Genomic DNA, 27,582 nt, shown 5'->3' with positions numbered 1-27,582 from the left:
GAGGGCGCAGGTCAGACCTCTTCTCCTTCGTCTCCATCACTTCAGCACCGACAGCAGGTGACCATGCAGCCCGGCCTGACACACCTGAGCCACTGCCTGCTGTGGCTGCTTTTTCTGCAAACCTCCGCGGATCTGCCCATGTGCAAAGAGGTGAGGCGATTCATATTATTTATTTATTCGTTTTTGTGATTTCAGTCATTTCTAAATCACCAAGGGATTTATTTCATGCGTGTGCTGCGACAAACCAGCTGTATTTATAATTCACTCTAGTTCTGGGGGTGCAGACAGATGCTGGTACATGTGCTGTGTGCTTCAGACTTTCAAATATATGAAAGGTTGAAAGGTTGGTCTAGAAAACACACATATGTTTGATGTAACACATGTTCAAGTGAAATGCTGAATCACTCTTTAAACTAAAAGCAAACACTAAAATGAGCACAAACAGCAGTTTGTTTGAGCAGTTTGTGAGATTGAACATATGTTTCCCCTTCAAGTGTTTAAAGTACTCCTACACTTGTTTTACTAGAGGTCCCACATACTACACAGCCTGCTCGCTCTCTTACAGCCTCCATATCTGTGGTCAGTTTGCATAACAGGAGTAGCTTGAGATAATACTCAAACCACTCCTTTTGATCAGCACACTTTGCACCATATGGACCTCTAGGCTTTTATTTCAGTTTCAGAAAGCAGTCCTGCTAGGTGCTCCTTTCCCCTCTGTGACTCTTGTTTTCAGCCCAGTTTATTTCACCATGTGGCACAGCGGTCATAATGTCCCGTTGCCCTGGTTTCCCTGTGTTTGTTTAAAGAGGGCAATTAAGCTACAGCACATCTCCAGTTCGATGCATTTTTACATCAAATCCTCCCACCCAGGACCTGCATTCACTTGATACCCTAGCACAGCTAATGTTGCAGCTCTAATTCAAAAACACAAGGATGGAGGAGTGCAGCTGCTGCTGTGTTTCTGTTAACTATTAATCCCATGAAGCTGTGTGGGTGTAGATTGGCGTGGCAGATGACCTTCCTTGGAATATCACATCCTTTTATTGACCAGTGACCAAATCTCCAGTTTACGCTCTGTGCCTGCTGTGTGTTCATGCCTTGTTTCAGTGAGGTTAACTTAAATGTTTTGTCTCCTCCCAATTTACCTCATTATGGGTGGGACTGTGTTTGTCATTCGACTGAGAGCTTTTGTTGTCTTCAAAGTTCTTCGAGAACACTTAAATTAAATGTTTACAAAGGGACCGGTCGAATCAGCATCTCTCCTCTCAGCTGAGTAAACCCTTAAGGCTGCAGAGAAGCAGCAGTATCCTTGATAAGCGTGATTAAAATAACAGTTGAGACGGGCTCCTGGGCAAATATTAGCCTCCGCTTTTATTTGTAAAAGAGGCTGTCCTGGTTTGGCGAAAAGATTCCTGAAGTATAAGGCAACCTGGAATTCTTGTTTTTTTTTAAACAAGGGTGCAACAATGAGTTTAGTGTTCCTGTGTGTGAGGAATTTACATGCTGAACATGTGAGGAATCAAAATGGGCAGATAAACTGCAAAATAATCCTTATTTACATTTGCATTTTTTTTTTAAATTTACAGTTATTATTCCCACTTCCGGCTGTGCAAGTTATCCATTGTGTGCTTTTATGTCCAACTGTGTGAAACTCACACCTGTGTTTCATCCCTGCAGTCAGATTATCACTTTGAGTACACAGAGTGTGACGTCCTCGGGTCGAGATGGAGAGTTGCAGTTCCCAACAAAGCCGACATATGCACGGGCCTCCCAGATCCTGTCAAAGGGACTCAGTGCAGTAAGCAGTAACCTACTTTTATTTCAGGCATTTTCTCCAAGTCTTCAATCTGCACAACAGATACGCTCACTGTCAGGTGCACATCTCCATTCTCAGCATGTGCTTTGTCTCCTTTAAGCGTTCTCTTGTAATGAGGGGGAGTATCTTGATATGCAGTCACAGCAGTGTCAGAAATGTGCTGCGGGCACCTACTCTCTGGGCACCAGCGTGGCCTTTGACGAGTGGGACAGCCTGCCGACTGGTTTTGTCACTCACGGCGTGATAACGAATGAGGGGAATGACCAAACGGATTGCTCCAAGTTAGTATTCACAGTACCAAGCCCCCTCCCTCCTCCTGTCAAGATTTATCTGATTGATTGAGGCCCTCTGTATCAATTTTCAAAACCTTTTTAAACTGTTGCTGCTTGCTGATGTTTTTGCAGCTCAACCTGGACACCAAAGGGTGACTACATAGCCTCAAACACAGATGAATGCACTGCGACGCTGTCCTACGCCGTGAACCTGAAACAGCCTGGAAGTCTGTCCTTTGAATATTTCTATCCTGACACCAGCATCTACTTTGAGTTCTTTGTAAGGATTGTAAATGACTGCTGCTTCAGCTGACACAGATCACCTTTCGGTGTGAGTATTTGGTGAAATGTTCTCGTCTTCCTGCAGGTTCAGAATGACCAGTGTCAGTCGACAGACTCTAACAGCCGGTGGATGCGGATCTCAGAGAGCAGCTGGAGCAAATACACGGTTTGTCCAGGAAGCAGTTTTAGCACTTCAGTGCACTCAAGGCCAGCCCTGGGGAATTTTTGAATAAATGAATGCCCCACTCTGTCTCTGTACAGGTCGAACTAAATAAGGGCAACAATGTGTTGTACTGGCGAACTATAGCATACTCCCTGCAGGGCAGTGCTGTCAAACCTGTGCTGCTGAGAAACATTCAGATATCAGGTAAGATAGGAGTGCAGCAGGCCTAAACTTTTCCCTTTTCCCACCAACACGTTGTTTCTGTTAATGATTAACTTTTTTTGGTTTTCTCCAGGGGTGGCCTACACATCAGAGTGTTTCCACTGTAAACCCGGCACCCACAGTGCAAACCCAGGGTCCGCGCGTTGTACCCCCTGCCCCGCTGATACCTACTCCAATAAAGGTGCCACTACTTGCCATGAATGCGAGGAAGATAAATACGCAGGTATGCCCGTTTGCTTATCTCTGTCCAGGTGGAGTAAAGCGTTCTTACAGACTTACAACTGCTACGTTCCACACACATGCAAATGCAGCAGTTACTGCTTAGTGGTCAAGTTAATCTTTTCTCTGGACTTAAATGTGTGCTGTGCGTTTTTCCTCATCCAAAAACATTTCCAGTCGTCGGTTCAGCGAGCTGCAAACCGAGACCTGCATGTACAAGCAGTGACTACTTCTACACCCACACCCCCTGTGACTCTGAGGGAAAGGTAATGATACGTGGAAGTAGAGCTCCTGCTGGCTCAGTGGAGGTTTTTCTTTAAAAATCGCACTGGTGTAAATGTTAGGCTTCATTTAACATAAATGATCTGATTGAGCTGTAACGCTGCCACTGCTGCCTCTTCTTTTTGTGTATTGGTGTGTGTCTCAGACTCAGCTCATGTACAAATGGATCGAGCCTAAGATCTGCAGTGAGACTGTCGAAGGAGCACTGAAGCTTCCCGCGTCAGGGGAGAAGCAAACCTGTCCGCCATGCAACCCGGGTTTCTTTGTCTCCAACTCCTCCACCTGTGAGCCCTGTCCCAGCGGATCCTTCTCTAATGGCACAGGTTAGAGCCACTCCGCTCCTTTTTACTGTGTTTTACTGATGTCGGCCTTATAGTTTTATTTTGGCCTTGATCGTGTGATATTAAAAAAAGAAGGCAATCATGTTAATAGTTAGTTACATTTTTAGACAGCATGAGAGGAAATGTCATAAGATTTAAGGTGGTATGTCTAATATTGTTGACACGAATGACCTAATATCCTGATGTGATTTTCCACTGATTGCTCAGTTTGCACCGAGTGCCGTGCTGGCACAGAACCGGTGGTGGGCTTTGAGTACAAATGGTGGAACACGATGCCAGCCAACATGAAGAGCACCGTCTACAATCAAGTGTTCAGTGACTCTAACCGGCGTACTGGTGAGAACCTTAATATTAGAGAATGAGGTGTAGGTGGCATGGTGGTGCATTGGTTAACACAGCAAGAATGGGGTTTGAATCCAGTCTGAGGCCTTTCTGTGTAGAGTGCGCATGTTGTCCTCCTGTCTGCATTGGCTTAGTTCAGTATTCTGGTTTCCTCCTGTAGTCTAAAGATGTGTGAATAGTTGTCTGTTTCTGTGATTTAACCCTGTGACAAATGGCTGACCTTTTCATGATGTACTGATGATCTCTTACTATGGGTGAATAGACATAATCATTAACTTGTGGTGAAGAACTTCTCAAAGTAGAAAGATAGCAAAGCGATTAAACAGCCTGAGGCACAGATAATAATTTGCTAGTTTGCAAACTTTCCAAGGCCAAGAATGAAACCTGCACATCAGCTTCAGAAGCGTATGTAATGGTTGAAGTGAATTGTGTAATAGATCCTTAGTTGTAAGTAGGTTAGAGGAATTCATTTAAAAATTAAACTAGTTTGCTTTGGTTTCAAAATTTATCCACAGTATGTTTGCATGTGTACGTTGCTGTTGGGATAAAATGTATCTTACAGCTTTTATCTTTTGTAATGGCAGCGTGGGAGGTGGCTGGAGAGTATATCTACACCACCCCCGGGGACCGGGACACAGACTATTTAATGCTCACGCTCAGTGTCCCTGGATACAGGTGAAGTCAAACAAGAACTAAACATAAAAGTTTCTCTTCAAATTTGAGCTTGAGTTGTTAAAGACGTCTAATAAAACGCCGCTGGTTTTCACAGGTTGCCTCAGTCCATGGTCAAAGACGCTGAGAGGAGTGAGCTATCTCGCATCACCTTCGTCTTTGAGACCATTTGTACAGCTGACTGTAAACTTTACTTCCTGGCGGTGAGGATGGTGTCCCAACATTTTTGTAGCATGACTCCTTCAGGATGTATAATGTGCACATGAATAAATGAATGAATGTGCTTTTGTTTCTGTAGGGATACAATCAGTGGAACAATGATGTGGTGGAGCGTTGGAATGGCAGAAACCACAAGCAGTCATACTCCTACTTGATCCAGAGCAACAGCACCGTCAGCTTCACCTGGACGTTTAAGCGAACAGATGGCACGGTGAGATACAGACACGCATCCCACCTACTCAGGTTGATTTATTTCCTTCTTAGCAAATTCATATTTCAGCTTCAAAAGTAAATTTTTTCCAGACTCCCTATTTAGACCAGGGGTGTCAAACTCATTTTATATTGAGATCCACACAGTGGGTAATTTCATATTAAGTTGGGTGGACCAGTGAAACTACAGCACTGCCTGATAACGCCAGCATGGCTTTTTGGGCATATGCTTTAAAAAATAAATGACTAAAGTACTCTTTGCACTGTAGTTAAAAACAGAAATTTACTGTTAATTTACAGAGAATGTGCTTTTTAATACAGGAAAAAATCTGGACCCACTGTTTTTAAAAATAAAACGAAATAAAATAAAAAAGGGTAGAAACAGGAACTTCACTGTTATGGTTTATTTCTTACTCACCTGTTTACATGTTTTATGCTCGGCTCTGAGAGATTTCTTTGTCAGTAAACTGTACTTCTGTAAAACTGACCTAAATACAAAGAAACTTAAAAAATTATTTTTTCTTTTTTAATATTCTAACACCATCCAGTGGGCCGCATTGGACTCTTTGGTGGGGCCATTTCTGGTCCCCGGGCTGTATGTTTGACAGTCATTATTATCTTCAGTCATCCATCTCTCCCTCAGTCAACTGGACTTTTTAAGTTATTCCTTTTAATGTGGAGTAAATGAATAAATAAAATCAGAATACAATAAAGTCACTAATGCACTTCATGGTTATCAGTTCAATTATTCACATTTAGTTTTTACGGTCTTCTGTTTGGGGAATGCTTCAGAACTGGATCGTACTTAATTATCTTCTTTTATTCCTCCTCTTCTACTACTACTGCTTCCTCTACTCCCCATCTTTCTTCTTCTCAACCTCTCGCTCGCACCCCTTGCACGCACACCAAACCTTCAGCCATAAAAACAACGTGTCAGCTTTTAAAAGTGCAGCAATATTCAAGGTTTAAATTTACCTGCAGAGAGATTTGACAGGAGGGCAAGAACACAAAGCAATAAATACTGCAAATAATATGTTTGCAACTGTCTGTCCATGTTTTTAATCCTAACTGGAATTTGCTGTGACCACCTGCTGCAGTGTCATGTTGGTTGTGGTTGATTTGTTGAGAACTTTGTACCGAGTCTCTAGATGGCAGTCTGGAGCTGTGCGTTCACTTCAGTCTAAATGACCTTTGTTCTCTCTGTTCCTTCTCTCCGTTTTATACTGACTATAAAATAGAGCTAAATGATAAACTGCATTCCTGTTAAGCAGGGCACATTTGTATTTCTATTCCCTCAGGAGAGGAACTACAGCGCAGATGTTGCAAAGATCTACTCCATCGTCATCACCAACGCCATCGGAGGCGTGGCCACGAAGTGTCGCCGCTGTGCTCTGACGTCTGTTAAGGCCGGGTCTGCCTGTGTTCTCTGCCCACCGGGACACTACATGGTCAACGGGACAGGAGCGTGTCAGAAGTGCCCGCCAAACACCTTCATTAGGACTGATCAGCCAGTTGGGGAAGCTGCTTGTATTCGGTGTGGGCCAAACACAACGACAAACAAGGTGTAGAAAAAAACTCTTTCCGAAAGCAGCACATGAATGTGTCCAGGTGCACATTTTACATTTTTTAGTATTCCTTTTTTTTGTGGAATTGCAGCGTGCAGAGGGATTTAAAACCATTACAGAGAAAAACGTAATGTAATTTGGGGCATGAATGAGGAAAGAAACTATAAAACAGGCTGTCTTTTCTTTTTTCCATTTCTTTTGGTATATCTCACAATAAAACTACACAAATTAATCCCACATGCTCAAACAAATCAATCACTTTACTGTCTGAAATCCACAAGACCCAAAACATTGACATCTTTTATTGTGGAAAGTGATTTTTCTGTTTATTCTGTGATTTCATGTCTGTTGAGCTTCTGTAAACTATCCAAGACGCTCTTTATTCACTACCATTAAAGAAAATTAGTTTATCGTTAATTTGTAAATATGTAAAGAATTTCACTCAAGAAAACAAATCCTCAAAAGACAGTGATTCCTTAACTCTTTAAAGCCCGAACCATTAAATAATTGCTTGAAAATTCTACTTTTTTTAAATGAAATTAAATGTTCATTTGCATATATGAATTTTAATTTGTATAATATTTGCTAGATCTGGCATTTTTTGGGAAATTATTCCTTAAAAAATGTTTTGTGCAAATTTATTTCGATTTTTCAAAGGGAAAAAAATCACACTGATGATACAGAAGGGTCAAAAACAGAAAAACGAAGTATTAAATGTGAAATACTTGGCTCTAAAGTAGCAAAGGAAATCATATGTCTCTGCCATATACATGCCAGCTATAATAGTTGGCTTTCCCACAGACAGAACGTGAGGTGTTTCTCTCAGTGTATGATGTGTGCTGACACGCTCACCTCGTCCTTCAGGCCTATACAGCTTGTCTCAGTGACTGCATACTGGATTTGCGCACAAGCAAAGGAGCACTGCTGCACTACGATTTCTCTCCTTTGGCCAACGTCACCAGCGTCCATAGCAGCCCCCGCTTCACCAGCAAAGGCCTGCGGTACTTCCATCGCTTTAATCTGGGCCTGTGTGGGACAGAGGTGAGAAGGCAACCGTCCAAGTGACGTTTCTTTTTTGCAGAACTGCGTTTGACGTGCATTTTAACCTTGCTGTGTTTCTCTCACAGGGCCGAATGCCAGCTTCCTGTGTGGATAACGTAACAGAGAGTGGGAGAGAGGTCAAAGGTTATGTCTGTCAGTCCACTGTGGTTCCCTCTGACATCAGGAGTCAGAGCCTTGTGTCCTCACAGCCTTTCCTTATTGGTGACTCACTCATTGGTATGAACTGAATGAATAGGTTTTTGGTTTTTGCTGTAAATACAATGAGACACTTGCAGGAGTTTGTTAATCATTTATTGAAAAGTGTGTTCAGATAATAATTAAGCTGGCTGTGAGGATTTGCATTTCTCCTGCTCCTCAGTGTTCAAGGTCATTGGTGCTCCAGAAAAGCAATTTCTGGACATTTGCTTTCAGGATTAGCACAGGTCTTTTTTTAAATTAATTAATAAATTAATAACCCTAAGGATGCTACTAGAAGTGTTTCAGCTACTATTTTTGAACAGTGGAGTGTTTACTCTGCTGGAGTGTAGGGCCATAATTGTATCAAATATACTTTACTTTGTATATCTAATATATCATAATGGCACATGTATTCCAATTCCAAAGGTGTAACCACTGAGACGACACTTGGTAACATCTCTTCTCTACAGTGGATGTTCGCTGCAGCATTGGGCCTGCCAGATGTTCTATTCTATTACAAGTAAGTGAGCTCACAGCTATTCATTCATTTTGTTGAGCCATGTAGATGGTTCAGTAGTAAATATTCATTAAAAAAAAGAAGCTTTGATCATCTTTTAGAAATTAAAATGTAACAGAGAATCAAGAGCACTTTAAAATTTCTCACTTGGCGTGTGCTTTTGATGTTTCCAGGTCCAGTGACGCAACTCAGTCTTGTCAACAAGGCCGGTCAGCTACAGTCAGGATGAGATGCGATCCCACAGTGACCGCTAAAAATCGCATCATGCTGCCAAGGTGCTGTAAACAAAAACCGAGCTCGACCTTCGACCTGTCTAGAGTCGACTAGCGACTGCTTTGTTGACAAACAGCAGCCGTTTTTTTTGCACTAATAGTTGTCACATTCAGAGCTGCAGACGGAGTGACTCCCCTTAGATCGTTTTTAAAGCCTCTGACCGTCTGTCTTACTTTCTTTTCCTCCACAGTAACTGTTCAGAGGGGACATGCGATGGTTGCACTTTCCACTTTCTGTGGCAGAGCCAGCATGCGTGTCCACTCTGCACTAAAAACCACTACAGAGAAATCGTCAGTGCTTGCATCCAGGGAATACAGGTAATGCTCCATACCCGCAGACATACTGCCAAAAATCCTCCTCTGCGTCAGATCCATCATCACATCTTTCCACATTTCATGTTGTTTTATGGAAAGATATAATTAGAAAAAAATATTTTTTGTTGCATTGGATTACAGAAAAAATATTTAGACAATGATTAAGATAAGAGATAAAGTGCACTTTTCCTTGTGATTTAAAGTGAAGCACAAGCATCTTTTATGGAGATTAAATGTCAGTTCAGCATAATGTGAATTACAATTTCCAGCAGGTAAGATGAGAAGACTGATAGCACTCAGTTTAAGCTCACTCTTCCAGTGTGTCCAGTTAGCATACTGCTTACCATATCTCAAGCTCATTCATCAAAAGTCTAGTTTTCACTAAATGCTAATCTCCTGCTGCCTGTAGCTAACTGAACAATATGAGCCTGATAGCACTCTGCTTATCAGATCTCTCCACCAGAAAGCATAATTCTCAAGACAGACGAGGGAGGAAAGTTGGACTAAATGCTCGCATGTGTGTTTCAGAGAACCACCTATGTGTGGCAGCAGCCTGTGCAGTGTTACGGAGGACAGCCGCTGCCTGCACAAAAAGTCAGCGCTTGCGTGACTCTGGATTTCTGGCTCAAGTTTGGTGTTTCCACTGGAGCCGTTGCTGCTGTGTTGCTCATCAGTCTCATCTGTTATTTTTGGAAAAAGACACGCAAGTGAGACTATCACACTCTATACTTCCTGTAGTGTTTATAGAACAGCTGGCACATCCAAACCGTTAAATACATCAAAGACAAAACAGAGAACAAGGTGCTGTTCCTGTTGTCTCCCATCTGCAGGCTGCAGTATAAATACTCCAGGCTGATGATGACCTCTGGGGGTAGGGAGTGCGAGCTGCCCACCGCAGACAGCTGTGCAATAATGGAGGGAGAGGATGCAGAGGACGACCTCATGGACCTCACCAAGAAATCCTTTTTCACCAAAATTAAGTCTTTCTCACGCGAGGTCAGTAACCCCCTCATTCCCGTTCACATTAAGCTACTTGAGCTGACTTACCTTGCTTCATGTTGCCATCAATATGTTTCCAGAGAACATCTGACGGATTCGACTCGGTTCCCCTTAAGTCATCATCTTCACGCCAGCGACTAGTAGAGGAAGACTCTGATGATGAAATTGAGCAGATCACTCTACCAAGGCACAGAGGAAGTGTTCAGATGTAGACGTTTTAGCTACAGAGCGGCTTTTTCTGTCAGAAAAAGTTAGACTGTTGATGGATGTTAGTTAATAAGATATTTGCATTACTGAAGAGAATGTAAAGACATACTTTTGAGGATGTCTTGAAAGTTTTTAGAACTAAACAGAGACCGAAATATTTGTTATTGGTCCGAAAATGTAAAGACTGAGAATTTGTTCGTAATTATCACCCCCCCCCCCCCCCCCCCCCCAATCTCACAAAAAATGTATATCTCAATCTGACTGAGAAATTGGTCCATACTTTCAGTACAGCTATTGGTCCATACTTTCAGTACAGCTACTGTTAGACTACTGTAATGCTCTATTTGTTGGATTGTCCAAATTATCAGTAGAACAACTTCACCTTACACATAGATGGAAATTTGAACATATTAATCCATTTCAATGGCTCTCAGTTCAACAGAGTCACCTTTAAAATCCTTCTATCAGTTTATGAAGCACTTGCTCAATGTCTACAACCCGATTAGCTGTCTCAGACCATCAGGGGGAGATTTTTTCCCAGAATTAGATCCAAGCTTTCATTTCTTGTGGTCCTATTCTGTGGAACAAGCTGCCTACTGATGTCTTTTACAATTATTTCAACATTCACCAAGAGACTCAATATCTTTTTATTTCTTCCAAGTTTACACCTGGTAACTGTGTGTGTGTTATTTTAGTTCTTTGCAAAGTTTGTTTTGTTGTTTTTAATACCTTAAGGCATAGTAGACCTTTTATGTTAAGCGTATTGAGTTTACATGTAATGAAATGTTCTACATAAATAAAATGGTCATTGCTATATTTTTATGTAGTGTTGTTTCTCAGTTGAAATACAATATTAGCATCCGTTTGGGGGATATAGTGTATTTTTAAAGCCCAGGGTGTTTTCATGACGTTGTAGGATCCAAATTTATTTAGAACCTGTGTACACGTGACCGTGTATATCTTTTCTCCTCTTTTATACTTGTTTTTTTTTTGACATCTTGTTCAGTTGTAAATTTATATCTGTTGAGTGAGTTATATTTGCCAAAGTTTAACATTTTCTGCTGTCTAACAACATACGATTATGCTTTACTGTAAAGTAAATGCATTTTCTACATTAAAAGTCTCTCACCAGGACGTGACCTCTGATGCTGCCTTCAGGTACTTTTTTAAAGCTCACTTCACAAATAAAAAAAAATAAAAATAAAGTGGTTGTTGGTTTAAGGACGATAATTATCGTGTACATTTTGAGTCAAGCGGATAAATATGGGTTTTTAGTGAATTTATTGTAAAGTAAACATGCTACAGGAAAAAAAACAGTTAACTCTTAATGTTACATCCTGTTTAATCGGGTGGTATAACTAAGATACTTTAGTCAAGTACTCTCCAATTCACACGGAAAGTTCATAACTTTTATCCATTTAAACGGAATTATTTTCGATATTCTGCAGATTAAAATGCTTAAGCCACATTCATTTTTTTTATTATTATTATTATTTTTAATCGTCTGACACCGATTAGTTCTCCGAGTATTTTTCCGGCACTACCTGAACGCAGCACCGTTTCAGACGTCGTCCGCACAGCTGTCCCAACTTTTTTTTTCTTTCTTTTTCCCGCGAGATTTTGCGCCGTTTAGCGAAGCGAGTGGGGTGAAATCTCGGGCGAGCGTGAGAACCAGCAGGGTGAGGAGGAACAAATAACGTGGAGACCTGAAAAGTGTGTGCACACATTGCAGAACTTCACAAGAAGGCAGCACGGTAACTTTAAACGACATCAGTTTCTCCGGGGACGAGAAACTTTTCGTTTAGCGCCACTTTTTTTTGCACTTTGGTAAAGTTGAGCTCTGCGCGGCTCGGAGTCCCCCACCTTGGAGCAGAAAGTCGGTCGGTGGTCGGCAGTTGGTCCTGCAGGAATGTCGCGACCAGAGAAACACGATTTTTATCGAGAGGAGGTGAACAAGACGATATGGGAAGTCCCGGAGCGGTACCAGAGACTGACCCCGGTTGGATCCGGCGCCTACGGATCTGTCTGGTAAATCGCCTTCCTCCAAAAAGTTCAGTTAGGTGAAGTTAGCCTGACTTGTCCATTCATTTAGACGAGGCCTGCGCTTCACAAGCTAATGGCGAGCAAGGTGGAGCCGCGGTGTCTGTTTGAGCAAGAAAAGCCCAGAACTTGCTATCTTTGACGTGTTACCGAGTTGTAATTATTAAGTGCTAATAAATTCCTGGCTGTGAACTAAGTATAGAAAGTCTGATCCACATGCACTGATCAGTGTGCATGTTAAGAGTCACACAAGTGTTCTGGTCTCCTCAGGTTACTCCGACCACATTTGTTCTGGATAAAGACATTTAATGCACATTGCACCGTTAGTGCAACAAATATAGCTGCTTGCTGCTAGGTAGGTTGTTTGAATTAACTCAGTCCCTTCATATTGACGATGTGAGCACAGCTTCTGGATGTTTTTCTTATTAGGAGCACAAGTGGAAAGTTGAGATGTCCACTTCACTGATCTTGCATGGATAAAGAAAGTCAGAGTGCTGTAATCTAAAACAATGAATAGACCGATAGATTGACTATTTGGCTATTTAAAAAAAATCTATAATAATAATAAGTGCAAACAGTTTTCTGTTTAAGTCACTGTAATGTTAGTATCTTTTACTTTTGTGGCTAACTTTAAAAATAATGACTGAAAATGATCAACAGCTGCTAAAACCTCCCAAGTTGGTTGCTATGAAAACCAGCTGCTGTCTTCATGCAAATTTGATAGGCAGCCTCATCAAAACCTTAATGTTCTCTCAGTGTTGCCTTTCACTCTTGATAACTAGTTATATGTTAGGGAGCCCTGCAGTTAATGTTTGATACGTTATATACAAATCTGCAGCTCAGAGGTATTTGCATGCACAGCAGAGTGGAGATCTTGCCTCTTGAGGGTGGGTTTCCTTAATGTTGCCTAGCGGCAGTAAGGTCATCTTTGGCTGAATGGACCCTTTACATAGGTTTTTAATTAAATGGATTGTGCTGCTGATACGATCTGGGACACAACATAGTCAGTGGTACACTTCTTTTAGTGAGCAGATGTTTGTTTTGCAAATGGAAGAGGACAGCTGTGCTGTTGCTGGGCAATAGGATAATCTGTTGCTGGTCAGATTACTGTCAGCTCGCTGCTACTGCTGCACTGACTGTGATTGTTTTTATTATAACAGTGCGCTGGCTTATATTGTTAGCAGTTACGTGATGACTTCAAGTTTACTGTAGCCAGTAATTTGAAACTGAAACTGAACAGCATGCTCTAAACTGTGTGGCAATGACGCACACCTGAACCCTGCTGCAGGTTGGTGGCTTTATCAGAAGTCGACTCCCATATCATCATACCTAATAAATCGAACGAGTTAAGGAGCGTCTTTGTCCAAGAAGCTTGCACAACTGAACACTGTTATGCGCAAATTGCTAAAGGACATAGTCTTTTTTAGATGTGTTCATACCACTTAAAAAATACTCGTTTTGTTTCAGTGAGGGTGCTGCCTAGATAGTGTCTGCATTATGTAAGACAAAGGATGACTGCACTGTTTTGACTTCCTTCAATCAAACACGAGGTCCTTCTTATGAGGGAGCTGACGGGATGATTTAATATCTAATACAGCTGTATGTGGGATTTACATTCCTGCTTGCTCTTGAAATGGGTAAAAGCTCAGTGCAGCAGTGTATGTAGGGAAGAACAGTTAAGGTGACTCAAATATATGCTGAGGAATTGAACCAGAGACTAGAAGGATGCTTCGAGCCCTCTGTTTCTTGCTATGATGATAATCCCTGTATCCATTTTTATTATTAGGTTGGCATTGCTATAGGTGGTTTCTTTGTTAACCTTTAATATCGATTGATGTTGATGTGTCTGCGGGCACGCTGGTGTCCCCACAGCAGTCACACGAGGCCATCCACAAGCCGTGACTCTGTTTAGGTGAGTTAAGCAGGGGTGGGGTGGGTGTTGCTTTTGGGTCAGAGACAGTTGGTTTTCAGAGCGGGGGATATGCTGCTGCCAGGGCTGCTTGCAGTCTGCTGAGAGATGGCATTTTCTGCTGATGTCGTGCTTTTCCCCCCAGCCTTCAGCAGCTCTTCCTGCAACCTACTTTGGTTTTTTGAGAGCAAACTCAGACCCAGACTGAGCCACATGAAACGCTTCAGTTCCTCTGCCTGAAAAGGACGGGCTTGCTTTGATTAAAGCCACAGTCTTTCAGTGTTAAATAAATGCTGATCACTTGTTGGTTTTATGATCTAAATTGGTGTATGCTAAAAGTTAAGGTGTTTTCCCCAATGAGATTTAAGCTCACATGTATGCTTTTGACTTTTTTTAAACAGCTCCGCCATTGACATGGAGACCGGTTTGAAGGTCGCTGTGAAGAAGCTCTCTCGGCCTTTTCAGTCCATCGTCCACGCCAAAAGAACCTACAGAGAGCTGCAGCTGCTTAAACATATGAAACATGAAAACGTGAGTGAGTTGTCTCTCTTCAATTTGATCCGCCTGTTGAGAGCAAAGCCCTGCAGGTCTTTGTTATTCAGTTTTGAGCTTAACAGTGTTTGTCTCATTCTTGCAGGTAATTGGCCTCTTAGATGTCTTCACCCCTGCCACCTCTCTGAAGGACTTCACCGACGTGTGAGTCGAATGTGCTTCTTTATGTTATCTTAAATTTAAAGTATCAGGGCTTTTGCATAATTTAACAGTGATGTGAAGCTCAGCAGCCTTGAGTTTCTCAGCAGCCCACAATCCCGACTGTTCCTGGAAAACACCTGGAGGCACGCCAGGAGACTGACAAACATTCTTTAGACTCTCTGCTATGTTAGTTATTCACTCACTGGCTGTAGCCAGTCTCTTCATCACCAGCTTCCTTCCTTCTGTTTCCTGATTTCTGGTTTTGTGGAACATGTAGTACATGCCCTGGTTTACAGAAAAACAGGTAGTTATTGTTTGTTGATGTTAAAATCTCTTGGAAATTGGAAGTGAACAGCTTAGCAGTGACTCAGCATGCAGTTGTGCGTGCTGCCTTGCTTGTTATTGGTGGAGTGTCACTCTTTTTTTTCTTCTTCTTTCTATTTGTTCTTGACACTGAAAGTTCAAACTGTAGCAGATTCCAGGGAGCACCTCATCCAACAAGTGAATGCTTAGAGTCACTCACTTATTTATGATTTCATACTGAAAATGTCCCTGTATTATTGACCCATCCTATTTACTTCATTATCTGAACCAAGCGATACTGGAAGCATTATCGCCAATATCTAAAATTCATGAAGGTCAGTGTGGCAGCAAACTGCACGTCCTGGGAGCATACAGCGGCTAAAGTAAACATTGAAAACAACACCAGTTTTCTAAGTAAAGTCTGAAGGTGCTATTGACATGTCATTTCTCACCAGATGTTGGCAACAATCCACACATTCAAAGAAATCAAACCATAGATGTCCATAAATTCACATATATGTAACAATAAGAAAAAATAAAGAAAAAAGCATTGAACACATGAAGTAAAGGAGGTGTGGAAAGTCATGACACCGGCTAAAATGTATCAGTAGTTAGAAAGCAATCCTGCTATTGGTGCAAATTAGTATCAGCTTGTTCAGTCCCAAGTGATGGCCTAAGGTGTCACACCGTAAAACCAGTGAGCTCTCTCAAGACCTTTGCAGCCTTACTGTTGTAAGACATGATGCCACTGATTACAGAAGACTTTCTGAAATACTGAAGGTTCCAGTGAGCATCATGTGTGGGGCTGTTTTTCAGCAACACATCACTGGCACGCTTCATATAAGGATCACTGGAGAAATGTAATGACACATTATTGATTATGAAGATGAAACGAGGGTGGATGTTTCATTGCGGTAATGATCTCAAACATACAGTAAGAGAGGAAAAATTAAGCTGCTAGAATGGTAGCCAATCATCTGACCTGAATCCAATTGAAAGTCTGTGGAAAGAACTAAAGCCCAGAGTTCATTGAAGGGGCACACAGTGCCTGCAGGATTTGAAGAATGGACCAAAATCCCACTTGAGCAATACATGCGACTAGTTTCCTCCATACATGGGGCGTCTTGAAGCTGTAATCACCACCAAAGGCTTTTGCAAGAAATGTTAGATAAACTTCAGTAAGCATGTTCAATACATTTTCCCTGTGTCATTTTTCATTGGTTGGTTTGCATGGATAGGTTGTTGGTGCAATTTTCATGTCAATGCCACCTTTACAGATATATTTGGTGACACGTTTAATGTTTGTTTTACCTACTTTATATAAACTCTTAACTTGGTTCTCGGCTGCATCACAAACCTCTAATTTGACATTTGCTACCAATTACTTGAAAATGTTGGACATTTGCACTGGGCTCTCTATTACTGCTCTACTGGCTGAAGTAAGAAGCAGTAACAAATATGGAAATAAACTCTATCCACTTGTGCAAAGATAAGTTTGTTGGGCAGTCTGTCCTGGGATTTCCCCAGGAAATTATTTGGCTGAGACAGTAGGTCAGTCAGCTCTCTGTGGAGGTGAGTAATTGGAGGGTGACTAAGTCTAACTATGCAATAATCAAATGAATTAATTTATGTAGTTTTCTGTGAAAGTGTCTGTCCTCAGTTTTGTTAAAGGTTATGTGTTACTTTTGCATCAGCTTTTTAATAAAATTTTAAGTTCATATAACTAGAGTCCTAAGCAACAGGGAGTCCTGCAACAGAGCCCTGATCTCAACATCAGTCAGTCTATCCAGGGTCATGTGAAGAGAGCGGAATAAATGAGACTTTTTCCTTGGAACACCAAACCTCCTTTGAAGAGCATCATGTGATTTGAAGTGCCGTGAAACTTGCATGATGTTGTGTTTATAGTGCAACACACAAGCTAGATTTTTTTTGTTTCATAATCATTTGGAGGTATATCACAGTTTTATTCTTGTAATAATTTATAAGGATCATGCAGCCTGTGTTTGGTCTCAGGATAGAAGAAAATAACAACGCTGTGTTCAATATTTGATCTCAAGCTTCTCTGACAGCTCAGTCAGATCACAGTTAACACAATTTAAATTCAGAGTGTGGAAAAGGCTTCTGATAGATGACTCAGGCTCATGCAGAGATTTGAAGTGTAGTGAAGTTTTCTCATTTTTCATCCATCATCTTCTCGAGTATCTCCCCCTCTCTGACGTATTGTGTCTGCACAACCTTTTGAAAGTTGATTAAATCTTTGTGCAATATTTTTCCTAAACTTTTTTTCCCCCTCTATGATATCGGACATTTAAAATTGCAGCGGTACAGCAGTGCAGTGGTTAGCACTCTTACCTCACAGCTGGAAGGCTCGGGGTCTGAGCCTGTGGGTCGGCTGGGGCCTTCAGAGTGGAGTTTGACACTCCACACTTCCTGTGTTGCAGTTTTCCCAGTTCTTCAGTGTCCTCTCAGAGTCCAGAGAGTATTGGTAGTTTTTAAATTGATTACAGGGGGGTAGATGCCATACCCTGCCTCTTGTAGGGATATGTTCCAGCCTCTGATGACCCAGTTGGATAAGTGGTTAAGAAATTGATTGGATGAATTGCAACAGATTGTATATAAAAGATGGGCAGAGCCAATATGACATCACTCATTGCTTTCTAAATTCTGCATTTTGAAGCATCACTGCTGGTGTTTAGGCACCAGCGTGTTAAATTTGTTTTGAGCCAGAAGTGACCATATTTGGATGAGAAGGTCGAGTGCAGGGTTGCCAGCTAAGGCGTGTGCGCTTCTTTGCCACAGAACAGAGGGACTTTTAAACTTAACCAAAACCTAACAGTTAAAGAAATGCTATAAAAATCACTTTATAAGAATCGGTCCATTTACCATAAAGTTGCAATAAAGGGATAAAACACTAAAAGAGGGTAAAACTACTTTCTTATACTTGGCCATCATCAGGTTTTCAATGTATGTAAATTTGGAATTTTAATATTAAAGTCTTAAGGATTATATTTATTTATTATTTTTGTTTATTTTTTTGTTTTTTGCTTTTTAAGTCTCCAGTGGCCCCTTTAAGAATTGCACGTTATTTATTTATGTAAAGATGATTCATGTCAGTGCAGCATCATTTCAAACCACATGTGCTCATCTCTGCTGCAGGCTTGCAGCTCGAAGTGTGACGCACTGAAATGTGGAATAAACTGTTTGCAGTTGCATTGCTTCTTGGGTAATGTAGGCACAGGGCCTTTGAAAGGGAAGACAAATGTATGACTAACAAAATAAGAGGGCCCACAACGCTAAACTGCTGAAGTAGACTCATTGAAACTGAACACTTTAATGACTTGCTGGAATTTTGTCTTCATACTTCGAGTGGCAGCATCTGTGTGCTGTTGTAATGGAGAGCCGTCCACTCAAGAAGCCCTGCCCTCCTCCCAGAAAAGCATAATGATATGGAGGACTCGAGGCAATGCAAGGTCACACATGTAGAGCACATGTAAAGCTTGGACCCCTGTGGGAAAAAGAACAGGGGGTGAGTCAGTGGGCTGGCATGCCTTTTGCAGTGTTTGACACTGTTCTCCAGTGCATATCTGCCAAACGCTGTAAAGTTTCTGCATGCAACGTAAAAATAAGTAAAAATGTCAACTGTGCAGGTGCTCTGGGTATGACCCTGAGACTCCTCAGCGCTCTAGCCATGCCCCTCTTTCTTTAGGAGAGAGGAGAAGAGGGGTCACTATTCATATTTTATATACGTGTGTGTATCTATTTTCCCCCCCCCCCCCAGGCGAATGAACTTAGGCGAGTGTCTGTGTCCTTATGTCTGCAGCTGAGAACAAGTTCAAGCACAACCAGATGCTATTTTAAGCCCTCGTTCTCTGTACTGTGTGAGAATAGAAGAGTATTCATGAAACGGGTATTTGTTGTGCAGCGGACTGACGAAGCAGCACGTGGCTCTGAGTTTTGGCTCCAAAAGTGCTCGTCTAGCATCCCGCTGCAGACTCCTTCCATAAGTGCTGTTTGGGCATTTTAAACAGCTTTGGGATTAGATTTGAATTATCCACTGATGCAGTACTATTAAGCCCATTTATCTGGGGTGTGTTGTTAAATGACATTCCATTTGTGAAGGGCTTGGCCTTTCGGTGCCTCTCGAGAGACGTGAGAGTGAAAAGAAGTAGCAGCTAAACCGGTTTAAGCTCACATAGCCATATGGGGAAATTAGGCACAGGCTGCAAACAGCTCTGAAATTATTAGTTTGGAAGTGCAAATACATTTTATGACATTAGTATTTTTTTCTTTTCTTTTTTTTTTTTAATGACGTGACAAACACTGGCATGGCTTCTGACACTTGTCTGTTTAAGCTGGGACAACAATCTTTTCTGCTTTGGCAGGTATCTCGTGACTCATCTAATGGGGGCAGATCTCAACAACATAGTCAAATGTCAAAAGCTCACCGATGACCACGTGCAGTTTCTCATATACCAGATCCTCCGAGGATTAAAGGTGAGCTTAAAGGAATGATTGATGTTGTGGAAAACGTGCTTATTTCTTTCCTTTTCTTGAGCAAGATAAAGATTGATGCCACCCTCATATCTGGTCAGCTTAGCAAATGCTAGAGTCCTAAGTGTCTGCTAGCTAACCTGGGCAAGGAAAATGTATTCGTATAGCACTTTTCACAGACAAAAATCAGAAAGTGCTTCACAATAAATGCAACTCTCCCTTTCCTGTCCTTAGTGGTCAGACTGTGTTGGAGATTCTAGTGAAATCTCTTCAGGTTTGCTGTGGTTTAGAGCAGGGGTGTCAAACGTATGGCCTGTGGACAATTGTATCTGGCCTGTGAGATAATTTCATATGTCAGTTATTAATGGCCGGGTTGTATGTAGCAGCCTAATCTTCAGCCCTGCTGAGAATCCATGCAGGCAGGGATGGGACTTTAATTTGATGGGCACACCATGTGGCCAAATACATGCAAAGACAGACTGGGATCATACCATTATTGAAAGAAGGAAGGGGGGCAGACGTTCCAAGACGACAAGTGTAGTGGTACAGGCCGGGTAACCAGAGAGACGGGGCAACCGGATTTTAATGCAAGCGTGTTGGGGAAAAGTGATGAAATGAATAAAATGAGCAGCACCTGGCTGCATTTCAATGATATACAAAGCTTAGCACAGAGCCATGGCTCAGTGTCCGAGTGTCTGACAGGCCTGAATGTTAAGAAGTTTGATCTGCTGCTTACCACAAACAGCCTCAAGCAGAAATTTTGGACTTTTAACTTTATTTTCGTAGGTTTTACAGCTTTTCCTACTGATAAAAACTTCCCTTATTGTCATTCACACTACGCAAAGTAATTAAGCAATAAACATTTAACCTGTTGAACCCCATCAGGGGGGAGAACATCTGGTTTAACGGGATGTACCGCCAGATCTGTTATTTAAACACAGACACCTATGGCATTCACAGAAAGGTCAGAATGTCAGCAAAAAGCCCACAAAACCATTTCAACAACCACCTAATGGCTAAAACAACAAACGATTAAAAAACAGGTCAACAGATTTTGCAAAAACATGTAAACACAAAGCGCAGAGCCCCCCTTCTGTTTACTGAAAGTCACCATCTCTGTTTTGTCTCTCTTTGACCAAAACTCACTGAACCAGAAGCAAAAGATGACATTTGAAACGCATTGTAATGAATTCCCTCTTACCTCTGCTGTGATAAAATCCTACTTCCTGCACAGCTTTGTCTCTCTGTGTGTTTAAAGACCGCTTTCTCATCAAAAATCTTCTTTTTTTTAATGTCTTATTTGCTTGGTCACCAGTCTACCATTGTGTACAGTGTTGTCGGCCGCCAAGGTTAGAATCACTCCTGAGTTCCACCTGTGTGTACTTTCAGTGGAGTGAGGATTTTACTTATTGTCTTAACTGTGTTCAGTTACAAATCATGTTTACTCAAGCTTCACTGCTGTTGTTACAGTAAAAACGAAATTGGCAGATAGCGTCACAGATGAGTTATTATCTGTATTAATAGTTAGTTTAGGTAAACAAGTTCTTTCTGGCATTCAGGCGGTGCTTATACACTAAACCTGTTCTGAGGTACTAGGAAAAGGATTTCACCTTTGAACTGAGATGTGTTTGTGAATCTGCTTTGGTCCGAGTGGCGTAAATGTTGTCTTCAGACCGATCTTTTTTGTGACTGCATGACAAAGCACCAACTACAACTGCACCACAGGTGGCAGAGGTTCAAGAAGTATAACAGGAATGGTGACTCGGCTCTTGTATCTACAGCTGTCCGTGTCCACAACAGAGTGTAATCAAGGCCTTAGCTGCCCTCCATGTTTCCATTCTCTACTGTAGGCAAAGATGACCTTCTCCTAGCGCCATATATTTAATGTACAGATATGAGAGTGGTATCATTATATTATCTACCTCTAAGCAAGGAGTTCCTTCAGTGATTCTTATCTAATGTTTTTACATCGTGTCCTGTATCTCCTGATGTGTTTTGTTGTGTTAAATCAGTCTATCTGTAAACACATGATGTAATCTGACACGTCTGCTCCCGTCTCTCTGCAGTATATTCACTCAGCAGGCATCATACATCGAGTAAGTGCTGTTTCATTTTATAGTAACTTTTGTCAGACAATCGTTGAGCAGGAGGACATGAAGTGTCCCGGGGTTTGACTTCTTTCACTTTGCAGAGTCAGACTTGTTAATCCTGTGAAAAGAAAGGAAGTCATAACGCTTTGACTTTAGATTAAATTTTTAATGATGCAAGACTCATCTTTTAACAAAGAACAGATTTACTTCATCTCACCATCTTGGTTTAAATTACCACAGGATTTAAAACCAAGTAACCTTGCAGTGAATGAAGACTGTGAGCTGAAGGTCAGTGAAGCGCTGCTTTTATTTGAAACATCAGTTTATCTCAAAACTGCCTACAAATGTAAATGATTTGTTTGTATTTTTTAAGTCTTGCTTCTTTTTTTTTTTTTGGCATCTAAATTGTTGTCAGATTTTGGACTTTGGTCTGGCACGACACACCGACGATGAGATGACCGGCTACGTGGCGACCCGCTGGTACCGTGCCCCAGAGATCATGTTGAACTGGATGCATTACAACATGACAGGTAGACGGCATAAAGAAGCTCCCCTCTGTGATCCGTCTGTAAATAGAAGAGTGTTCTGGGTATAATGTCTGTGTCCTTCTGTGTTTCAGTGGATATTTGGTCTGTGGGATGCATAATGGCAGAACTTCTCACTGGACGTGCTCTGTTTCCCGGCACTGACCGTATCCTTTTCATCTGACAGTTCGCTGTGCACACCATGAACTCCTGCAGCTGACAAACAATTTACATAACAAATTAAACTGATCCAACACACACCGATGATGACGTAGAGGCACGCTGATTTGTCTGCAATAAATCTGCAATACTGCTTTTCTCCGTCCTCACACGGAAAGCCGCCTTTCCTTTTCAACACGACTCTGCCTGAGGCGTTTTCTCATGAAGAGCGATCACACATTTTTCTCACTTGACACATGCACCTCTGAGTAATTTTTCCACTTTGGCACTATGACTCTTTCTATATTTTAAGTGTGTATCTTTGGCTCAGGTACACTTTCACTCTGTCTTTCCTTGCACCACCCTGTTTCTTTCTCTCTTTTCTTTTGCCAGTATTTGGTAGCTAACTGCTGAGCTTGTAAGCAAGCGCTCCACTAGGCTGCCCACCGCCTCCAATCATTTTCTATTAAAAGCACCCAATATAAATGAATTCAATGTCTTCCACAGGAAACATCTCAGATTCCTTTTTTCCCTCCTGTGTGTGAAATGTAAAGATGATGGGATTGATTATTACATAGCTTCAAAGGAGGTCAGATTACAGATGTCCCCATGTGCAGCGTCTGGTCTTCCTTTACCGTGTGCTGGTAGATATTGATCAGTTGAAGTTAATCATGCTGCTCGTCGGAAAACCAGGTCCAGAGCTCTTGAAGAAAATCTCTTCAGAGTCTGTGAGTTCACAAAGCTGTGCAAGTTTTGTGTTTTGTTTTTTTTTTTCTCCCCCCTCTCTGTCTAACCATATTTCTGCTCTAAACTCTGCACTCTGTGGTTCAGCTGGAAATATCTGCTTTGTAATGACAGCATGTTTTTCACCCTCTAGCCTTGTGGGTGTGCTTTGCTTCCTCTGAAGAGCATTAAGCAGTGTTTGCTGTGAGATTATTGTTACACAGGTGATTTCATCTTTCACTGTGTGCCTGTAATGAGAAGTGTTGTCATGTGTCTTTCCTCTAATTCTGAGGATGCTTAAGCTTTAGTTTTGTTTTTTTTCTGGGCTCAAAGCTTGGAGACTCGTGACCTGGAGTTTAGCCCCAGACACAGCTTCTTAACTAACTCTGCTCTGTCACTATACTCCCCTTGACACAAACTTCAAAGATATAAACCAGCTTCAGCACATACTGCGTCTGACAGGGACGCCCACAGCAACTCTAATGAACAGGATGCCCAGCTATGAGGTGAGGAGGATACAGAGGTACTTTCTTGAGAGCGGACTAGCAGCGGGCGGACAGTCAGACTTTCCTCAGAATTTATGCTTATGTTGATGGTTTCCACACTAACACATCCTAAAATAGAACAAAAGCAACAAGAAGCACTCAGAGCGCAAACCTCCGCCAAGACAGCTCACCCCCTAAACATTATTTATGTGCATGTAGTATAAGTGTAGCATTCACTCAATTGTTTTACAAAAATCCAAACGTTACTTGTGCATGAATAACTTGAGCTTCTTATATAATAATATTCGACAGTATATTTCCAACTATCTAGGCAGCTCATTCTCCTTCTCTTCACTTTCTTGAAAAATAAAACACATTTTAGGCTCAACTTATAAGAAAGGTACATATAAAAATGAGGTCAGAGGTCAAATGTGACATATTTGGATGCAAACTATTATGTTGATATTTAGAATTCCAGTATACCAGTATCTCTTCTTAAATGTTGCCAATACAAAGGTAGTGGAATTTGAATCATAGTTTTAAAGATAAAAGATATTTTACTTGACCTCGAAGAAGAGGTCAGAGATCCAAAGTAATGTGATATTTTGAACCCTCATTATCATTATATGCCTATATATTGTCAATACAAACAGTGGCAGTAAGCTATATATTATCACTTTAGCCTTCAGATCAATCTGTTGAACTTGAAGCAGAGGTTAGAGGTCAAATATGACTTTATACAGTACTTTTACCACACCTGTAAGAATTATAAGTTATGAGACTTTTTTTCAATAAATAATGAAAATGACCTTGAAGACCTTGGTGGATGTAAACTTTTCGATCTATCATGTTTACAGACAGAATGACACGCCCATAAACGCTACCAATAAGATAACCGCCATGGCGGAGGTATTAATATTTGAAGCCACATTTTAAAAAGAGCTTCAAGGTTTAAGGAAAACTCAAACTCCTTTTGAGGCAAGTGGGGCGCAAGGAGGAACTAGACCTCTTGGGGCAAAAAGCTCGAATTAAACACAGAATTTTACCGTTTCAGTCACTCCTGTGTCGTGTGACGTGCTTGCTGGACGTGGTTATAACAGTGATTTGCAAAAAGCACCTTGAGTTGGATGTAAAAAAAGTGCACTTCTCGATTTAAATGTTAAGGTTACTAACAGCATTTTGATGTTCAGTGTTTTTTCTTTTTGTTTCCCCCTTAGAAAGGTGCCATCTTCTTCCACCATAACACACTTATTTTCAAACCACACGTTGAATTACATGAGAGGTTTTTTATGAAGAGTATTATGATTGTAATACTTTTTCTTTGCTTCCCTAATAGACAAAGACAACAGTCCTTTCTTTTTACAGGATACTTGGTTTATTATTTTTTAAACTTTATTATAATTCTTTAAAAATATTTAATAAAAAGCCATTATAAGAATTGGATATCCTTTCTGTCATCGTTGTATTTTTACTCAGTTGTATATAGTATTTGTATTTGTATTCTATTTTTATCTTATTGTATATTTATTTTATTTTATTCTACTGTATATAGTATTTTATTTTATTCTATTCTGTACAGTTGTGTACTGTATTTATTCTTATTGTATTCTAATTTTTGCCTCATAACTTTTGCACTGTCCACTTCCTGCTGTGACAAAACAAATTTCCCACGTGTGGGACTAATAAAGGTTATCTTATCTTATCTTATTAGAAACAAGGTTTGCAGTGTAAACACTTGCACTCATAGGCACTAATGGGTTTTTGACTGCATGTGTCTCACTTCAGGCAAAGAGTCGAACTCTGTAGCAATACATAATACAAGCTCAAGTTCCTCAATAATTCTTCATAAATCTAGTTTTAAAGATGCTCTAATTATCACAAGAGGAACTTGTTGACTGTAAACTGCACTCATCAGGAAACGCAGCACAGATGTGGATAGATCGAAAAGCCGAACAGGTTGGAAAAAGTTAAATGAAATAATGTGTCACGACATGTTGCTGTTGGTAGGAACTCATGTTTGGTTTACTCTGTTGATGTGTCTTCACAGGCCAGAAACTACATCAGCTCCTTGCCACACATGCCCAAGAGGAGCTTTGCTGATGTATTTATTGGCGCCAACCCACTCGGTAATGCCAAAGAGAACCTGGTTTTTCCCTATGATTTACAAAGTTTACATAAAGAAACAATGGGATTGAGTGTGATTCAGTCATGTTTACATGCGGATGCGTTTTTAAGCTGTGGATCTTCTGGAGAGAATGCTGGTTCTGGATACGGATAAGAGGATAACGGCAGCTGAAGCTCTGGCCCACCCCTACTTCGGTCAATACCACGATCCAGACGACGAGCCTGAAGCCGAGCCTTACGACCAGAGCTTCGAGAGCCGGGAGCTGCAGATCGATGAGTGGAAACGTACGTCTTCTCGCGCTAAAACTGACAGCATGCTGATGTATTCCTCGGTAAAGAAACAAATCATCTTCTCCTTTTTTGCAGGATTAACCTTTGAGGAGGTGTGCAGTTTCCAGCCACCTAGCTTTGATGATGAGGATGACACAGAGTAATGAGACGCAGCACCAGTTCAACTCAAGCTTTTGACTACATAACTTATGCTTTAAAGTCTCAGACACACACCAGCCCTTATTAGTCTATTGAGAAAACATAACCAGAAAACATAAGAAAAAAGTTGTTATTCTTATTTATAAATGACTTAATGTTGGTCAGTTGCTGGAAAACGTCCCTTCTCGCCAACAACTAAAATAGTTTTCTATTTAATATTTAGACTTTATTTCGACTCCTCACTGTGACGCTGAGATGCTGAAACACTTTGACCTATTGCTGTGCTAGTTTTTGTTTTTTGATTAATTTATGGATGAGCATTTTTCTGTTAGTTGAAAAAGGAGTTTGCTAGTGAACCACTTCCAAGCAGTTGCCCCCGATTCTTGAATTTCTGTGACAGACGTACATTTCTGTGTTTTTAGGTGTTTGACAATTGGGACAATGTGCCTTCTTTGTGCAGTCACTGAACTTTAATGCTCACCAACTAGATTTCTCACATTTTACTGTTCAATTTGATTAATTTAGTTAGATGAACTCTGAGCCTTTTCCTATGTAGGGTTTTATTATTATTATTTTCACCAAGGCCCATAAATATGAAGAGAAATCTGCATAGTACATGCTTTGCTCAAATTGTGTAAATATATATGTTCCATGTTTTTTAAAATTTCACACATGTTCTGAAGCAATCACTGTTAGCATGTACGTCAAGACATTGTGTGTGTTCGCTAGTGTGTTGTTGGTTTATATGAATTTAAGTGTCGTGCCATAGCTTTTAATAAAAATGCAGCTTAAATCTGTAAAAGGAGGGATTTGTATTTATACTTTGTGGAGCTGGTATTTATAAGCAATCGAAGGATCCCTTGAGCTATTTTCAATTTTGCAGAGTAACTACTGCTTTAAGTCCTTTGTTTAACAAAATAAAGACTTATTTCTAAGAGATTGTTTTGTTTTTAATTTTTTATCCTTATTTCCAAGCCAATCACTTATCTCTAACTATGATGCCTTACCATGATTCATGGACTTGTGAAATCACCTTTAGCAGTGAATTGAAGTAATAGTTTTCTGTGTGATTACCAGCCTCTCACATCATTGAGGAGGAATTTGCGTCAGTTCGTTGAGGTTTGTGGGTATTAATTTACGCACAGCCCTTTTACGGACCCAGCACAGCATATCAGTTAGGGCTGGACCATTGCAACAACATAAGCCATTCTTTTGTAGATTTGCTGCTATGCTTGAGATCAGTCTAGTATTGCATGAGGCAAACTTTGGCTGTCAGACAGACAGCCTCACATTTATCTCTAGTGTGTATATATATATACACACACACACACACACAAATTCATGGTCACCTCAATGACTGCAAAGTATCCATGTGCTGTGGATGCAACACAAACCCAAATCACCACTGTGCTGTATTATGTCCCTAAAACCTAATATGAATTTATCAAATATGCATTC

At 41.0% G+C, this 27,582-nt stretch overlaps 2 protein-coding genes across 4 annotated transcripts; both read left to right on the top strand.

Moving 5' to 3' along the window:
- The first annotated feature begins 21 nt into the window (after nt 1-21).
- elapor1 (endosome-lysosome associated apoptosis and autophagy regulator 1) lies at nt 22-10,835 on the top strand. The gene is made up of 22 exons (XM_026153271.1): nt 22-150; nt 1,678-1,798; nt 1,917-2,097; nt 2,221-2,368; nt 2,456-2,536; nt 2,632-2,737; nt 2,829-2,978; nt 3,152-3,240; nt 3,402-3,579; nt 3,805-3,933; nt 4,524-4,614; nt 4,709-4,814; nt 4,910-5,041; nt 6,339-6,602; nt 7,470-7,646; nt 7,733-7,883; nt 8,271-8,364; nt 8,535-8,636; nt 8,825-8,951; nt 9,477-9,655; nt 9,779-9,944; nt 10,028-10,835. Exons 1-22 carry the CDS (start codon nt 64-66, stop codon nt 10,157-10,159), a joined length of 2,991 nt encoding a protein of 996 aa, XP_026009056.1. The 5' UTR covers nt 22-63; the 3' UTR covers nt 10,160-10,835.
- Nucleotides 10,836-11,769: 934 nt separating this feature from the next.
- On the top strand, nt 11,770-27,061 carry mapk14a (mitogen-activated protein kinase 14a). Of its 3 annotated transcripts, XM_026153273.1 has the most exons (13): nt 11,770-11,908; nt 11,988-12,182; nt 14,505-14,634; nt 14,741-14,799; nt 19,482-19,593; nt 21,657-21,686; nt 21,921-21,968; nt 22,096-22,210; nt 22,300-22,371; nt 23,513-23,592; nt 25,619-25,697; nt 25,807-25,980; nt 26,062-27,061. In XM_026153273.1, the coding sequence occupies exons 2-13, from the start codon at nt 12,064-12,066 to the stop codon at nt 26,127-26,129; spliced, it is 1,086 nt and encodes a 361-aa protein (XP_026009058.1). In that variant the 5' UTR covers nt 11,770-11,908; nt 11,988-12,063; the 3' UTR covers nt 26,130-27,061. The 3 variants fall into 3 exon arrangements, with proteins under 3 accessions (XP_026009058.1, XP_026009057.1, XP_026009059.1); XM_026153272.1 differs by having other exon boundaries at nt 11,770-12,182; XM_026153274.1 differs by lacking the exon at nt 23,513-23,592 and adding an exon at nt 23,012-23,091 and having other exon boundaries at nt 11,770-12,182.
- Nucleotides 27,062-27,582: the final 521 nt, after the last annotated feature.

The sequence above is a fragment of the Astatotilapia calliptera genome, chromosome 20 (assembly GCF_900246225.1).
Source record: "Astatotilapia calliptera chromosome 20, fAstCal1.2, whole genome shotgun sequence".
NCBI lineage: Eukaryota > Metazoa > Chordata > Actinopteri > Cichliformes > Cichlidae > Astatotilapia > Astatotilapia calliptera.
Note: the sequence above shows the minus strand (reverse complement) of the source record. Positions and strands in the feature narration are given on the sequence as shown.

What these genes read in the sequence shown, in the direction of transcription:
- elapor1 (XM_026153271.1), top strand. Translation starts at nt 64, where the DNA reads ATGCAGCCCGGCCTGACACACCTGAGCCACTGCCTGCTGTGGCTGCTT. An exon ending in TTAAGCGAACAGATGGCACG is followed by an intron (nt 5,042 to 6,338) that starts GTGAGATACAGA and finishes CTATTCCCTCAG; the next exon opens with GAGAGGAACTACAGCGCAGA. An exon ending in CAAACACAACGACAAACAAG is followed by an intron (nt 6,603 to 7,469) that starts GTGTAGAAAAAA and finishes CTCGTCCTTCAG; the next exon opens with GCCTATACAGCTTGTCTCAG.
- mapk14a (XM_026153273.1), top strand. Translation starts at nt 12,064, where the DNA reads ATGTCGCGACCAGAGAAACACGATTTTTATCGAGAGGAGGTGAACAAG. An exon ending in GATGCATTACAACATGACAG is followed by an intron (nt 22,211 to 22,299) that starts GTAGACGGCATA and finishes TCTGTGTTTCAG; the next exon opens with TGGATATTTGGTCTGTGGGA. An exon ending in TATTGGCGCCAACCCACTCG is followed by an intron (nt 25,698 to 25,806) that starts GTAATGCCAAAG and finishes TGCGTTTTTAAG; the next exon opens with CTGTGGATCTTCTGGAGAGA.